This window comes from Microcaecilia unicolor, chromosome 5, assembly GCF_901765095.1.
Source record: "Microcaecilia unicolor chromosome 5, aMicUni1.1, whole genome shotgun sequence".
Lineage (NCBI taxonomy): Eukaryota > Metazoa > Chordata > Amphibia > Gymnophiona > Siphonopidae > Microcaecilia > Microcaecilia unicolor.
In genome coordinates, this window is record NC_044035.1 from 7,425,972 (window position 1) to 7,441,805 (window position 15,834).

At 44.3% G+C, this 15,834-nt stretch overlaps 1 protein-coding gene across 1 annotated transcript in view; it reads right to left on the bottom strand.

The window, feature by feature from the left end:
- The window catches only part of LOC115469884 (trichohyalin-like), a 173,067-nt gene that overhangs the window by 102,454 nt on the left and 54,779 nt on the right, over window positions 1-15,834 (bottom strand). The window contains exons 9-10 of the mRNA XM_030202635.1: window positions 12,195-12,273; window positions 2,458-2,540 (exon numbers count right to left, since the gene is read on the bottom strand). Of these exons, the coding sequence (XP_030058495.1) occupies window positions 2,458-2,540; window positions 12,195-12,273 (162 nt within the window). The remainder of the gene's footprint in view (window positions 1-2,457; window positions 2,541-12,194; window positions 12,274-15,834) is intronic.

Sequence of the window (15,834 nt, forward strand, 5' to 3'; positions counted from 1 at the left end):
CACCTCCATCAACGCCAATGTCTCAACTATGTCTTGCTATTTCATTTGCCTCCATCGCCATCCCTGCTTCTACTATCGGTCTCTTCTCCACTGCGCTCACCATCTTGCACCATCACCTCTACTGCATCCATCTCTCATGCCTCTATCATCATCATCACCACTACCTTCTCCTACTGCCTCAACTGTCTCCATCATCTCCAATGCCTCTATCTTTCATCACCTGCAAACCTCTATCATCATTACTGCCTTACTCCTTCTATATCAACTTTCTACATCTCTTGTTGCCTCTATGGTTCTATCATTATTAATGCCTCTACTTCTCCTGCTATCTCAAATGTCTCCATCATCTCCATTGCCTCCATCTCTCATCACTTCCATGGCTCTACCATTGTTATTGCCTCTACTTATCCTATCGCCTCAACTGTCTCCGTCATCTGCACTGTCTCCATCTCTCATTGCCTGCATGCCTCTATCATCATTACTGTCTCTATTACTCCTACTGTCTCAACTGTCTCCATCATCTGCACTGCCTCCATCTCTCATCACCTGCAAACCTCTATCATCATTACTGCCTTACTCCTTCTATATCAACTTTCTACATCTCTTGTTGCCTCTATGGTTCTATCATTATTAATGCCTCTACTTCTCCTGCTATCTCAAATGTCTCCATTATCTCCATTGCCTCCATCTCTCATCACTTCCATGGCTCTATCATTGTTACTGCCTCTACTTATCCTATCGCCTCAACTGTCTCCGTCATCTGCACTGTCTCCATCTCTCATTGCCTGCATGCCTCTATCATCATTACTGTCTATATTACTCCTGCTGTCTCAACTGTCTCCATCATCTGCACTGCCTCCATCTCTCATCACCTGCAAACCTCTATCATCATTACTGCCTTACTCCTTCTATATCAACTTTCTACATCTCTTGTTGCCTCTATGGTTCTATCATTATTAATGCCTCTACTTCTCCTGCTATCTCAAATGTCTCCATTATCTCCATTGCCTCCATCTCTCATCACTTCCATGGCTCTATCATTGTTACTGCCTCTACTTATCCTATCGCCTCAACTGTCTCCGTCATCTGCACTGTCTCCATCTCTCATTGCCTGCATGCCTCTATCATCATTACTGTCTATATTACTCCTGCTGTCTCAACTGTCTCCATCATCTGCACTGCCTCCATCTCTCATCACCTGCAAACCTCTATCATCATTACTGCCTTACTCCTTCTATATCAACTTTCTACATCTCTTGTTGCCTCTATGGTTCTATCATTATTAATGCCTCTACTTCTCCTGCTATCTCAAATGTCTCCATCATCTCCATTGCCTCCATCTCTCATCACTTCCATGGCTCTACCATTGTTATTGCCTCTACTTATCCTATCGCCTCAACTGTCTCCGTCATCTGCACTGTCTCCATCTCTCATTGCCTGCATGCCTCTATCATCATTACTGTCTCTATTACTCCTACTGTCTCAACTGTCTCCATCATCTGCACTGCCTCCATCTCTCATCACCTGCAAACCTCTATCATCATTACTGCCTTACTCCTTCTATATCAACTTTCTACATCTCTTGTTGCCTCTATGGTTCTATCATCATTAATGCCTCTACTTCTCCTGCTATCTCAAATGTCTCCATTATCTCCATTGCCTCCATCTCTCATCACTTCCATGGCTCTATCATTGTTACTGTCTCTATTACTCCTACTGTCTCAACTGTCTCCATCATCTGCACTGCCTCCATCTCTCATCACCTGCAAACCTCTATCATCATTACTGCCTTACTCCTTCTATATCAACTTTCTACATCTCTTGTTGCCTCTATGGTTCTATCATTATTAATGCCTCTACTTCTCCTGCTATCTCAACTGTCTCCATCATCTGCACTGCCTCCATCTCTCATCGCTTGCACGCCTCTCTCATCATTACTGCCTCTATTACTCCTGCTTTCTCAACTCTCTCCATCATCTGCACTGCCTCCATCTCACATCACCCCAATGGCTCTATCATTGTTACTGCCTCTACTTCTCCTGCTATCTCAACTGTCTCCATCATCTGACCTGCTTCCATATCTCATCACCTGCATGCCTCTACTCTGGCTGTCTCGATTTTCTCCATCATCTGTACTGTCTCCATCTCTCATTATCTTCCTGCCTCTATCACTGTCATTGCCTCTTCCCTCTTCTATCCTTCTCAGTTGTCTCCATCATTTTCTTTCCTGCTTCTACAATACCCCAAAGCCTCCATCACCTCCTATTCTTTTTGTCATCTTTGCTTCTATCTCTACACATTTCAGCATCTCCAGCCCTTTCAAAGTGCAAAGGTCTTCACCGCTTCCATCAAGCCTTCAGTCTCCCCCCCCACCCCCCCGACTGACTGATTTTTGTTCTGTTTAAACAGCATAACTCAGCTCTCAAGTCTCAAGATACTTCTCATCAAATGCCTTACCTCTTTCTCCAAGGCGTGCTGATCGAGTTTTTCATCCCCAGACAGCTGAGACTTAACACGGCTGAACACATACACGTCAAAATCTATCAGAACAAGAGAACTCGGGTTACTTTTATCACATGGCCTCCTGTGCCTGCAGCGCTATTACAGCTGTAATGGGGCTTAATAGAAGCCTGCTTACAATGAACTGTTTAAACACTGTCATTAAACTGATTAATTAATTAATGCATTCTTAGAGTGCTTGGGTTAATTGGTGTAACGTATTGCTCCATTTTATTGAAGAGATGTCAGTTACTGAACAGGCTCTGTAATCATCGTTTCTATTCACCGGGCTCTGGATTACCCAGCCGGTGCCTATTCCTGGCTCCCTTTTATCCCAGCTATTCTATATTTCGCCTCCGTTTTCTTCCACTCTAGGTTCATATCATTTTCCTCGGCGTTATCCTTTTCTCACTTTCCCGAGTTGCCAAAAATTGTCACTGTCCGCACACAATAATTGTGTTATCGGCTCCTTAGCGCACTGTTTCCAAGGAGAGGCGATTTCACCGGCGCTGGCAGGTTTCACACTCTGGAGGACGTCTGTTTAGGCTGCTGATTAGAGCCCTGACGTACCGTCAAAGACAAGAGGACTCTTGGCAACTGGGGATTTGAGCTACTGCTCTGTCACTGACTGTGTGTGAGAGCGAGCAAGTCACTTTATATCCCTATATCTCAGTTCTAATCCCAGCTCTGCTGCTGATGCTTTGTGTGACCCTGGACAAGTCACTTACCTATTACTACTACTAGTACTTATCATTTCTATAGCGCTACTAGACGTACGCAGTGCTGTACACTTGAACACACAAGAGACAGTCCCTGCTCGAAACAGCTTACAATCTAATTAGGACAGACAAACAGGACAAAAAAGGAATACGGGAATTACTAAGGTGGGAATGATAAAACATGGGTACTGAAAAAGTGAGTAAGGATTAAGAGTTAAAAGCAGCATCAAAAAGGTGGGCTTTTAGCTTAGATTTGAAGACGGCCAGAGATGGAGCTTGACTTACTGGCTCAGGAAGTCTATTCCAGGCATATGGTGCAGCAAGATAAAAGGAACGGAGTCTGGAGTTAGCAGTGGAGGAGAAGAGTGCAGATAAGAGAGACTTACCCAGTGAACGGAGTTCCCGGGGAGGAATGTAGGGAGAGATGAGAGTGGAGAGGTACTGAGGAGCTGCAGAGTGAATGCACTTATAGGTCAATAAGAGGAGTTTGAACTGTATGCGGAAACGGATAGGAAGCCAGTGAAGTGACTTGAGGAGAGGGTTAATATGAGCATAGCGACACTGGAGGAATATTAGTCGTGCAGGTTGCCCAGATTTGGGCAAGGATCCCAGATCTGTGCGTAAACTAATTAGTCAATTAATTAAGTGGTAACAATAACTGGTGTTAACAAGCACTAGCAATTAAGAATTACACCTGGATCTGCCCTACGCCGTATTCTATAACATGTGCGTGTAAATGTCATCGCACACAACTCCGAAGGGGACGTGGCCATGGGTGCTCCATGAAATTAGGCACGATGTTACATAACAGTAGTATTTGTGTACAGAACTGCCAGCAGTCGGACACCAGCATTTATACCACCAGGCCTTTGGCAGGCGTAAATGCTCGGCACAAAGTTAGATGTAAACATGCACTAAGCAAACCTTCTGTACAGGATGCTCCGCAGAATACTAGCTTAGTGCGGATCATCTCAACCCCTAACTTTGGGTGCCAGCGAGGGTCTTGAATCTAGCCCTTAGGGGCAATTCTATAAGCCGGCATCTCCATTCAGGCTCACGATGCCGTGTGGTGACGGCCTATTCTAGAACAGATTCCTCCAGAACACAAGCGTCACATGGGATGGGGTGCCTGACACTTACACACTAACATCGACACCATCCACAAACCAAGTGTAACTGCAGTCACATAAATGCAGCAGGCATGCAGGAGGGTGCTGGGCCCATATAACCATTTGCATCTACGCACTATGCCACTTCCATGCCCCCCACCTGAATACAACTTGAAGGCCCAGCTGGGCATTTTCATGGGTAGGTGAACATGTATGCATGCAAGTGCCCAAAGAGCATGTAACGTGCACCCCCAGTTATACAATGTATATCAGTTCTAATCCCAGCCCTGTCACTGATGCACAGTGGGTCCCTTGGCAATTCATTTTATCTCCGTGTGCCTCAATTCTAATCCCAGCTCTGTCCCTGATGCAAAGTGGAACCCTAGGCAAATCACTTTATCTCCATGTGCCTCGGTTCTAATCCCAGTGCTGTCACTCAATCTCTGTGACCCTGGTTAGGTCATGCTTTTTCCCTTCAGTTCCAATCCCAGTTCTGTCCATGATGCCAGAGGGTGGTGGTCAATGGAATTCACTCAGAGAAAGGAAAAGTAAGTAGCGGTGTGCCTCAGGGATCGGTGCTGGGGCCGATTCTGTTCAACATATTTGTGATTGACATTACCGAAAGATTAGAAGGTAAGATTTGCCTTTTTGCAGATGATACCAACATTTGTAGCAGAGTGGACACTCCAGAGGGAGTGGAAACCAAGAAAAGGGATCTGCAAAAGTTAGAAGATTGGTCTAACATCTGACAATTAAAATTGAATGCAAAAAAGTGCAAAGTGATGCATTTGGGGAGTAGAAACCCATGGGAGCTGTATGTCCTAGGAGGTTCTATGCACAGATGGGAAGAGGGACCTTGGGGTGATGGTGTCTGAGGATTGTAAAGCAACAAAACAGCTGTAGCCAGAAGGATGCTAGGCTGCATCGAGAGATGAGTAACCAGCAGAAGAAAAGAGGTGTTGATGCCCCTGTACAAGTCGCTGGTGAGGCCCCACCTGGAGTATTGTGTTCAGTTTTGGAGGCCGTATCTTGTTAAGGATATAAAAAGACTAGAAGTTGTCCAGAGGAAGGTAACAAAAATGATACGGGGCCTGCGCCATAAGACATATGAGAAGAGACTGGAAGACCTGAATATATACAGCCTAGAGAGGAAAGAAAGGACAGGGGAGATATGATACAAACATTTAAGTACTTGAAAGGTATTTAATATAGAAACAAATCTCTTCCAGAGAACGGGAAATGGTAAAATTAGAGGACACGAGCTGAGATTTTGGGGTGGTAGACTTAGGGGTAATGTCAGGAAATTCTTTTTCACAAAGAGGGTGGTTGATGCCTGGAATGCCCTCCCGGGGGAGGTGGTAGAGACAAAAACTACTACTACTACTATTAAACATTTCGATAGCGCTACTAGACTTACGCAGCGCTGTACAAATGAACATGAAAAGACAGTCCCTGCTCAACAGAGCTTACAATCTAAATTGGACAGACGAACAGACAGCTAGGGGTGGGGAAATTGCAGTGGTAGGGGTGATAAGTGAGGGTGTTGAGTAAGAGAGTCATGGTTAGGAGTCAAAAGCAGTAGCAAAGAGGTGGGCTTTAAGCCTAGACTTGAAGACAGCCAGAGACTGAGCCTGACGTACTGGCTCAAGGAGTCTATTCCAGGCATAGGGAGCAGCGAGATAGAAGGAACGGAGCCGGGAGTTAGCAGTGGGGGAGAAGGGGGACGACAGGAGACATTTACCCAGCGAACGGAGTTCACAGGGAGGAGTGTAGGGAGAGATGAGAGCGGAAAGGTACTGAGGAGCTGCGGTGATTTAACCAGAGCTGACATTGTGATGTCATAATGCCTCAGTCCACCAATGCCTAAGAGCCAACCTCATCAGTGATGTCACAATGGCTTGACTGTCCTATACTTGGCACAAAGCAGTGATTTAACCAGAGCTGACATTGTGATGTCATAATGCCTCAGTCCACCAATGCCTAAGAGCCAACCTCATCAGTGATGTCACAATGGCTTGACTGTCCTATACTTGGCACAAAGCAGTGATTTAACCAGAGCTGACATTGTGATGTCATAATGCCTCAGTCCACCAATGCCTAAGAGCCAACCTCATCAGTGATGTCACAATGGCTTGACTGTCCTATACTTGGCTCATACTACTACTATTAAACATTTCTATAGCGCTACTAGACTTACGCAGCGCTGTACAAATGAACATGAAAAGACAGTCCCTGCTCAACAGAGCTTACAATCTAAATTGGACAGACGAACAGACAGCTAGGGGTGGGGAAATTGCAGTGGTAGGGGTGATAAGAGAGTCATGGTTAGGAGTCGAAAGCAGTAGCAAAGAGGTGGGCTTTAAGCCTAGACTTGAAGACAGCCAGAGACTGAGCCTGACGTACTGGCTCAAGGAGTCTATTTCAGGCATAGGGAGCAGCGAGATAGAAGGAACAGTGATGGAATTCATAAGACATAAGCATCGCCACACTGGGTCAGACCAAAGGTCCATCTAGCCTTGCGCCCTGTCTCCGACAGTTTCCAATACAGGTCACAATCACCCGACAAGATCCACGGAGCAAAGCATTTTGTACTGCTTGTCCCAGGAACAGTGGATTTTTCCCTACGTCCATTTAATAACATTCTATGGCCTTTTCCTTCAGGAAGCCGTCCAAACCTTTCTTAAACTCTGCTAAGCTAACCGCCTTAACCACATTCTCTGGCAACGAATTCCAGAATCGAATTACACGATGAGTAAAGAAAAATGTTCTCTTATTTGTTTTAAACTTACTGCACTCCAGCTTCATCGCATGCCCCCTTGTCCTAGTATTTTTGGAAAGCACAAACAGACTCTCCATATCTATCTTTTCCACTCCACTCATTATCTTATAGACCTCTATCATATCACCCCTCAGCCGCCTTTTCTCCAAGCTGAAGAGCCCTAGCCGCTTTAGCCTTTCCTCATAGGGAAGTCGTCCCATCCCCTTTTTCGTCACCCTTCTCTGCACCTTTTCTAATTCCACTATATCTTTTTTGAGATGCGGCGACCAGAATTGAACACAATATTCGAGGTGCGGTCGCACCATGGACCGATACAGTGGCATTATAATATCCTCATTTTTGTTTTCCATCCCTTTCCTAATAATACCTACCATTCTATTTCAAAAAGGTGTGGGATGAACACAGAGGAACCCTATTTAGAAAATAGATGGTAGAAAACAAAAATAAATGGCTGCAGGGGGTGGGTGTGTGAGTGACGCTTGGACGCCTACTCCGGCTGTAAAGAACTAAGGCCGATGCCAGGCAGACTTTGTAGGTCTGTGTCTGTATATGGCAACCCGGTTTAGGATAAGCTGGATAGGGCTTCACTGGCAACTTCAGTAGCCGGAACAGAGGACAGCGTTGGGCAGACTTTTATGGTCTGGGTCCCGCAAATGACAAGATGGATTTGGATAGGCTGGAATGGGCTTTGACGGCAACTCCTGTAGGTGGAACAGGGTGAACTTCTACGGTCTATGTCCCAGAAACACCAAAGAAAGACTCATGATAAAGTATAATATCACGTTCATTGGTGATTTAATCATGAATTGATAATGAGTGTGACTGTTGGGCAGACTGGATGGACCGTTCAGGTCTTTATTTGCCGTCATTTACTATGTTACTATTCTGAACAGGGTAGATATGATGCAGGTGTTTAAATACTTGCTGGGCAATATTCAGTCAGCAGGAGGCACTGGCACTGAATATCCAGACCATATCTGAGCATTCTTGGCATCTGGCACTTTTCTGGGTCCCGGCTGATATTCAATGGGACAGGATGAGATACTTATCCAGCCCCACTGAATATTATCCAGGATCCAGAGAAAGGGACCTGTCACGCTCATATGCCTCTGACCTCCTCCAGATGCAACATCAAAATACCCTCCCCTACATAGAACCCTCCTTTCCTGCAACCCCCTGATCCAACATCAGGACACCCCCTTGTGCAAATCTTGCCTCCTGCCAAACCCTGATCCAACATCAGGACACTCCCATCTCACACAGACCCTCCCTCCCCCAACCACTCCAGACCCTCCTACCCCCCCCCCCCCCCGGAACTTACCTAGAGATGATCCTCAGTAGTCCAATGGAATGAGGCAGGAGTCTCCTCCCACTTATGCCCCATCTTGGATCTGGGGTCAAAATGGTCAATCACCCTTTAACGGTAGTGTTGCAGTATTACTGATAGGGGGCAGCCTTCCATAGTTACTGTCCCCTAGCAGTAGTACTGCGAGACCACTGCTAAGGGGCATAGATTGGTAGTGCATATTGTATGTCTTTCTTTAATAGCAGTAAGGTTAAACAGTTACGTGACGAGTTCGATTTTGTCTAGTTCATATTAAGTCTATTTATTGATGTAGTAGAAAGCTCTCCCATTACTCCTGTGTAATATAATTGATTGCAAATAGGTTGTTTTTTTTTTTTGCGTCTAGGTCAGGCGCTGCTTCTTAAAGTGGTTACCTGTTTCTTTGGCCAATAAAGGGACGTCAATTCGGAGTTACTGCACGGCTACCGCATGGCCCGTGTGGTCATTTCACTTTTGACACGCGTTCGCTACGCGCACTGGAAAATAATTTTTATTTTCTCGGTCGGTAATTATCATCATTCTACGTGCATAGACGATGACCACACAGTTAACACGTGAGACCCTTACCGCTAAGTCAATGGGTGGCGGTAAGTCTCTGACCCAAAATGGACACGCGAGAAAAATTTTTAATTTTGTCGCAAGTCCATTTTCAGCAAAAAATTTTTTAAAAGGCCTTTTTTTTTACAGGTGCACTGAAAAATGGATCTGCGTCCGCCCAAAACACGCGCCTACACTAGCGCAGCCCATTTTTCGGCGCACCTCAGTACAAGAACCCCATAGTAAGAAGGTTACTGGGGGGCGGAGGGGGGGACACTTTGTACATACTAAAGCATGCTCTGTCCAAGGACTGCCTCATGGACCTGCTGCTCATCTGTAGTAAACTGGAACCTCCTAAAGCCCTGCTCAGTTTACTTACTATGCTCTAATTCTTCCACTACTATACAGTCTATGTATTTCTTTATGCATAGATCTCTATGGACGCCATATAAGATACATGTTATCGCTCCCTCTAACCCTAATGTATGCTGGTCTTGTCAGTCTCAAGTGGGTAATATTAAGCATTCTTAAATACTGGCTAGAAATCTGGTCACAACTGGTAGACATTTTTCACCTTCCTGGCTCAACCACCTATAAATTTGTGATACTCAGAGATCAGTGCTACAAGAGTTTGCTGACTCACAGTGAAGGGACTCTTGTTAGCATTGAAGGTAATCTTCTCACATTGGAAGTCCTTACACCAAGCCACCCACCAGGAATGGTGGAACGTATTGCTTCAAATTCACAAATACGAATCACACCTTGCAAAGAAATCTCCTCGTTTTGCTTTATATAGGGAGAAATGGCTACCACTTGTATCTTATTTTAACACTGTACATTGATAAGCACTAAACTTGGTGTATCTCATGACCTATGCATGCTCCATGCTTTGATTTGTGTCCTCCAGCCTCCCCCCCCCCCTTTTTTCCTCTCTTCTTCCTCTCTCTTTTCTTAATTTAATCTTAACCTAGATATGGATAGCTACTTCTTAAACGTGAGCTCCGGTATTGCCAAAGTTTGTAGAATGTTGCGAGCTCTTGTTTATCTCTGTATTGAAAATCAATAAAAGAAATCAAACTGTACTTACTATGGAAGAACAGGTTACTCTTTGAAAAAAAAAGTTATTTTCTTGTATTGAGGAAACTAAGAAGTATTAGGACATTTGTTTTTATACCTCTGTTTTCCATCTTCTAGTCCAAGTTCTTATTTTATTGAGGATGGATTACTGCAATATGCTGCTGTTGGGCTGATCTTTGCAATTTCGAACTTTGACAGTGTAACTCCTCTTTACTTCAAACTTCAAAGGCTGTTGGTTATGGCTTGAGTTCGATTCAAGCTCTGTAGAACGATTCAGAAGATTCTGTACGGTTTTGTGCCGTCTTATGTTGGCACATTTAAGGAAAGGGAATGAGACTTGATATACCACCTTTCTGTGGTTACAATCAAAGCGGTTTACATATTATATACAGGAACTTATTTTGTACCTGAGGCAATATTCAGAATTATCAAACGGCATGAGGGTTTGTTTATTCCCTACGAAAATTGTTTATGCTTCATTTTGCAAGTATTAACAATGTGAAACTTTTTAAACAGTTAGCATCCTCCTTACGTTACCAAGCTCTGTTGATATGGAATGCTTTGCTCTCTGATATTAGGACGATTAGTGATTTTATGGTATTCAGATGGATAGGATTGGAGGAGGTGTAGCACTGTATGTAAATGAGAACCTTGACTCAAAATAATGAGTGGGGTAGAGCAGACAGATGTGAAGGGTTTGTTTATGCTAACAATAATAGAACCAGGGGACATAAGATGAAGCTAGAATGTGGTAGGTTTAAAACAAATAGGAAAGGAAAATAAGATGATACCTTTTTTATTGGACATAACTTAATACATTTCTTGATTAGCTTTCGAAGGTTGCCCTTCTTCATCAGATCGGAAACCTTTAAGAGTGGACTAACACGGCTACCACACCTCTCTAAACAAATAGGACAAACATTTTCTTTACTCAGCTCGTAGTTAGACTCTGGAACTCGCTGCCGGAGAAGGTAGTGACAACAGCTGGCCTTGCTGAGTTTAAAGGGGGTCTGGACAGATTCCTGAAGGAAAGGTCCATTGATCATTATTAAATTTGGGGGTTTTGCCAGGTTCTTGGGGCCTGGATTGGCCGCTGTCGGAGACAGAGTGCTGGGCTTGATGGACCTTTGGTCTTTTCCCAGCGTAACAGTGCTTATGTGCTTATGTACTTATTTAAATAGTTTGTTTGTGATAAATTTTAATCAATATATTGTTTTGAAATTCTAGGGATGGCCTAGAGTTTATGTTGCAATCCACAGGAAACTAAGGGGATCTTTTAGTAAGCCATGCTGGGGTCTTTAAAGACGCCATAGGAATACATAAGCATCTTTAGCATTTAGCGCACGCCTATTTTTAACGCACACTAAAAACGTCAGCGCGCCTTAGCAAAAGACCCCCTAAATAGGTAATTACAGAATACCAGTATTTTAATGTAATGTAATGATGTGGAGAATAAACGAGCAGATCAAAGTGACATCCAAAGGATTTTATTAGAGATATCGTATATAAGAAAGTTGCCCGACACAGGCCGTGTTTCACCTACAGAGGGCTGCATCAGGGGCTAAAATGTATCCTCCCGAAAAGAACAACTAAAATGTATCCTCCCAAAAGGAACAATTGCAATACTCATATAAGGACTCTTTCTTGTCCTTATATGAGTATTGCAATTGTTCCTTTTGGGAGGATACATTTTAGCTCCTGACGCAGCCCTCTGTGGGCGAAACACGGCCTGTGTCGGGCAACTTCCTTATATATGATATCTCTAATAAAATCCTTTGGATGTCACTTTGATCTGCTCGTTTATTCTCCACGTTGGATCTTGCAGATCACTTGCCTTGTTGTTTTTTGGGACCCCCATGTAATGTAATGATTCAATATTTGGACCTCCTGAGCCAGTAGTATCAGTACCGAGGAACCTCACCAGCATCTAAGCAGTGAGCAGGACCTAATACTGATTAGTTTCACAGAGAAAATTAGATCCCGTGCTGGTCTCAAACCTGTGAAGGCCTGAGCTCTAGCCCAATGCTCCAACTATAGCAGGGAAGGCCCACATAACCCCCTCCGTACTACAAAAACCATACAGGAATGCAGAGGAAAACAAAATCGGGACAGAACCGGGAGACCCTCACCATCCATGGCCTGGTTCTGAACTTGCAGCAACTGCTGATAAAGGTGTTCGGTTGTCTCCAGGAATGAAATGGCCTGCGCCTGAAAAGAAATTAAACAGCTATTTTACACACCCTGTAAAATGATGCCTCAAGCCAGGTTGTTCAAAACAACAACAACAATAATGTCTTGTATTCCACCAATGACCTTCCTCTCCACGATTCCCTAATGTGTCTGTTACACATGAACCTTATTCTACCACAATATCACTTTGTATTTGTTCAGAACGGAACTGGCGAACGCCTTTCAGGTACTATGTAAGCCACATTGAGCCTGCAAATAGGTGGGAAAATGTGGGATACAAATGTAACAAATAAATAAAATAGTAATATTGGTCTCCTCAACAACTGGAGAATTATTAATAAGTAAGAACTTCGCTTAATCTGTGTTTAATTTTAGTTTGTGCAATGGTAGTAATAACTTTAGAAATGATTAAATTCTGATGACGATGAAAGACGAATAGATATCAAAACTGTTTTATCTTTGGCATAACTGTAAAATTAAATGCCTAATTTTTCCAATTCTAAACTGAGTGAGTGCACAAATACATTGAAAAGTAATGGAGATTTAGATGAACCCTGTGGAGCATTGCAAGAAATACTCCAGCTATCCGAAAAAAAACCCCAATTATGCATCTTTATATGATCGATGTTTTAAGAAGCCTTGAAACCATCTATATACATGACCAGAAATACCTATGTATTTCAAAAATTTGCAATAAAATGTCATGATCCACTAAGTTGAAGGCACTTGATAGGTCACATTGAAGGATCAGTGCTTTTTTACTATTACAAAGTAGTTGACAAACACCATCCATTAAGAAACAAATTAAAATTTCAGTACTAAATGTTGCTTATGGAGTGGAGGAGCATCCAGACCAATGTATCAGCCTGCCTATCTGATATCACTGCCTGGATGACTCAACCTCATCTGAAACCGAGTTTCTCATCTTTCCTCCTAAACCCACCTCTCCTCTCCCCCTTTCTCTATTTCTGTGGATGGCACTCTCATTCTCCCTGTCTCATCAGCTCGTAACCTTGGGGTCATCTTCGACTCCTCTCTCTCCTCTGCTCACATTCAGCAGATTGCCAAAACCTGTTGTTTATTTCTCTATAACATTAGCAAAATCCGTCCCTTCATCTCTGAGCACTTTACCAGAACCCTTATCCACACTCTTATCACCTCTCATCTAGATTATTGCAACCTGCTTCTCGCCGGCCTCCCACTTAGCCATCTCTCTCCTCTTCAATCAGTCCAAACGTCTGCTGCGCGACTCATTTTCCGCCAGAGTCGCTATGCTCACATTAGCCTTCTCCTCAAGTCACTTCACTGGCTCCCTATCCGTTTCCGCATTCAATTCAAACTTCTCTTATTGACCTATAAGTGCATTCACTCTGCCGCTCCCCAGTACCTCTCTCCACTCTTGTCTCTCCCTACGCCCCCCCTCGGGTACTCCATTCTGTGGATAAATCTCTCTTGTCTGTCCCCTTCGCCTCTACTGCTAATTCCAGACTCCGTTCCTTTTATCTCGCTGCACCTTACGCCTGGAATAGACTTCCCGAGCTTGTACATCTAGCCCCGTCTTTGGCCGTTTTCAAATCCTGGCTAAAAGCCCACCTCATTAACACTGCTTTTGACTCCTAACCGCTACTCGCTTGCCCTGTACCCTTTTATCCCCACCTCTTTAATTCCCTTAACTTTCAGTTGTCTGTCTGTATGTTTGTCCTATTTAGATTGTGAGCTCTTTGAGCAGGGACTGTCTTTTCATGTATGGTGTACAGCGCTGCGTATGCCTTGTAGCGCTATAGAAGTGATAAGTAGTAGTAGTAGTTAGTGCAATGAACTTTGATCCAGGAGAACCAGGTTTGATTCCCACTACAGCTCCTTGTGACTCTGGGCCAGTCACTTAACCCTCCATTGCCCCAGGTACAAGTAAGTACCTGAATATATGTAAACCGCTTTGAATGTAGTTGCAAAAACCTCAGAAAGGCTGTATATCAAGTCCCATTTCCCTTTCCCCTTTCCCTTATGACATCACAATATCAGAAGTGAGCCAAGAATCGGGCAATCAAGCCATTGTGACATCACTGATGAGGTTGGCTCTTATTGGTGGAATGAGTGGAGGAGTAACCTAGTGGTTAGTGCAGTGGACTTTGATCCTCGGGAGCTGAGTTCGATTCCCACTGCAGCTCCTTGTGACTCTGGGCAAGTCACTTAACCCTCTATTGCCCCTGGTACAAAATAAGTACCTGAATATATGTAAACCACTTTGAATGTAGTTGCAAAAACCTCAGAAAGGCAGTATATCAAGTCCCATTTCCCTTTCCCTTATGACATCACAGTATCAGAAGTGAGCCAAGTATCAGGTAATCAAGCCATTGTGACATCACTGATGAGGTTGGCTCTTATTGGTGGAATGAGTGGAGGAGTAGCCTAGTGGTTAGTGCAGTGGACTTTGATCCTGGGGAACTGAGTTTGATTCCCACTGCAGCTCCTTGTGACTCTGGGCAAGTCACTTAACCCTCCATTGCCCCTGGTACAAAATAAGTATCTGAATATATGTAAACCACTTTGAATGTAGTTGTATATCAAGTCCCATTTCCCTTTCCCCCTTTCCCTTATGACATCACAATATCAGAAGTGAGCCAAGTATCGGGCAATCAAGCCATTGTGACATCACTGATTAGGTTGGCTCTTATTGGTGGAATGAGTGGAGGAGTAGCCTAGTGGTTAGTGCAGTGGACTTTGATCCTCGGGAGCTGATTCCCACTGCAGCTCCTTGTGGCTCTGGGCAAGTCACTTAACCCTCCATTGCCCCTGGTACAAAATAAGTACCTGTATATACTATGTAAACTGCTTTAAAGTTGCAAAAACTACAGAAAGACGGTATTTCAAGTCCCTTTTTTAAAATGGAGGCAGTGCGCTACAATTAAAAGTAACCTGTAGCTATTTACTGCCTTCCATCGAGGTAGGGGCTCACACGCTACTCGTGCAGTAATCAGGCAGTGCGCGCTAATGTGTCCGTGCTGCCGATTTCCATCAGGAATAGCCCCCCCTCCCCCCGGTAGAAAATAGAAAATTATTTTCTACCGCAGGCAACAGCACTCGCCAACTTTGAAATTACTGGAGGACGCCCACCCTACCCCTGCAGTAGAATCAATTTGGCGCACGCTACCTGCATGTTAGCCTTATCTCTACTCATAGGCACTGACTCTGTGGGTGCTCGAGTACCCCCAATAGTCCACTCACCGGAAGTAGTTTGTTCCCTCCCTCTGAGTTCCAGGGTCATCGTCCCTCTCTTCCTCCCTCCGAGTTCCAGGCCCCCTCCCTCCCTCTGAATTTTAAAAGTCATCTCTTGACTTGTCTTGACTTACCTCGTCGGGGACGGGTTACAGCGGCCAGCAAATGCGTGCAGGCTCGGCCCTTCTCCCTCTCTGTCTCTCAGCTCTGGTCCCGCCCTCATTTCCTGTTTCTGCAAGGGCGGGACCAGAGCTCAGAGACAGAGACAGCTCCCTCCCTACCCATCTTCAAATCCTTGCTCAAAGCCCACCTCTTCAATGTTGCTTTCGGCACCTAACCTTTATACCTTTCAGGAAATCTAGA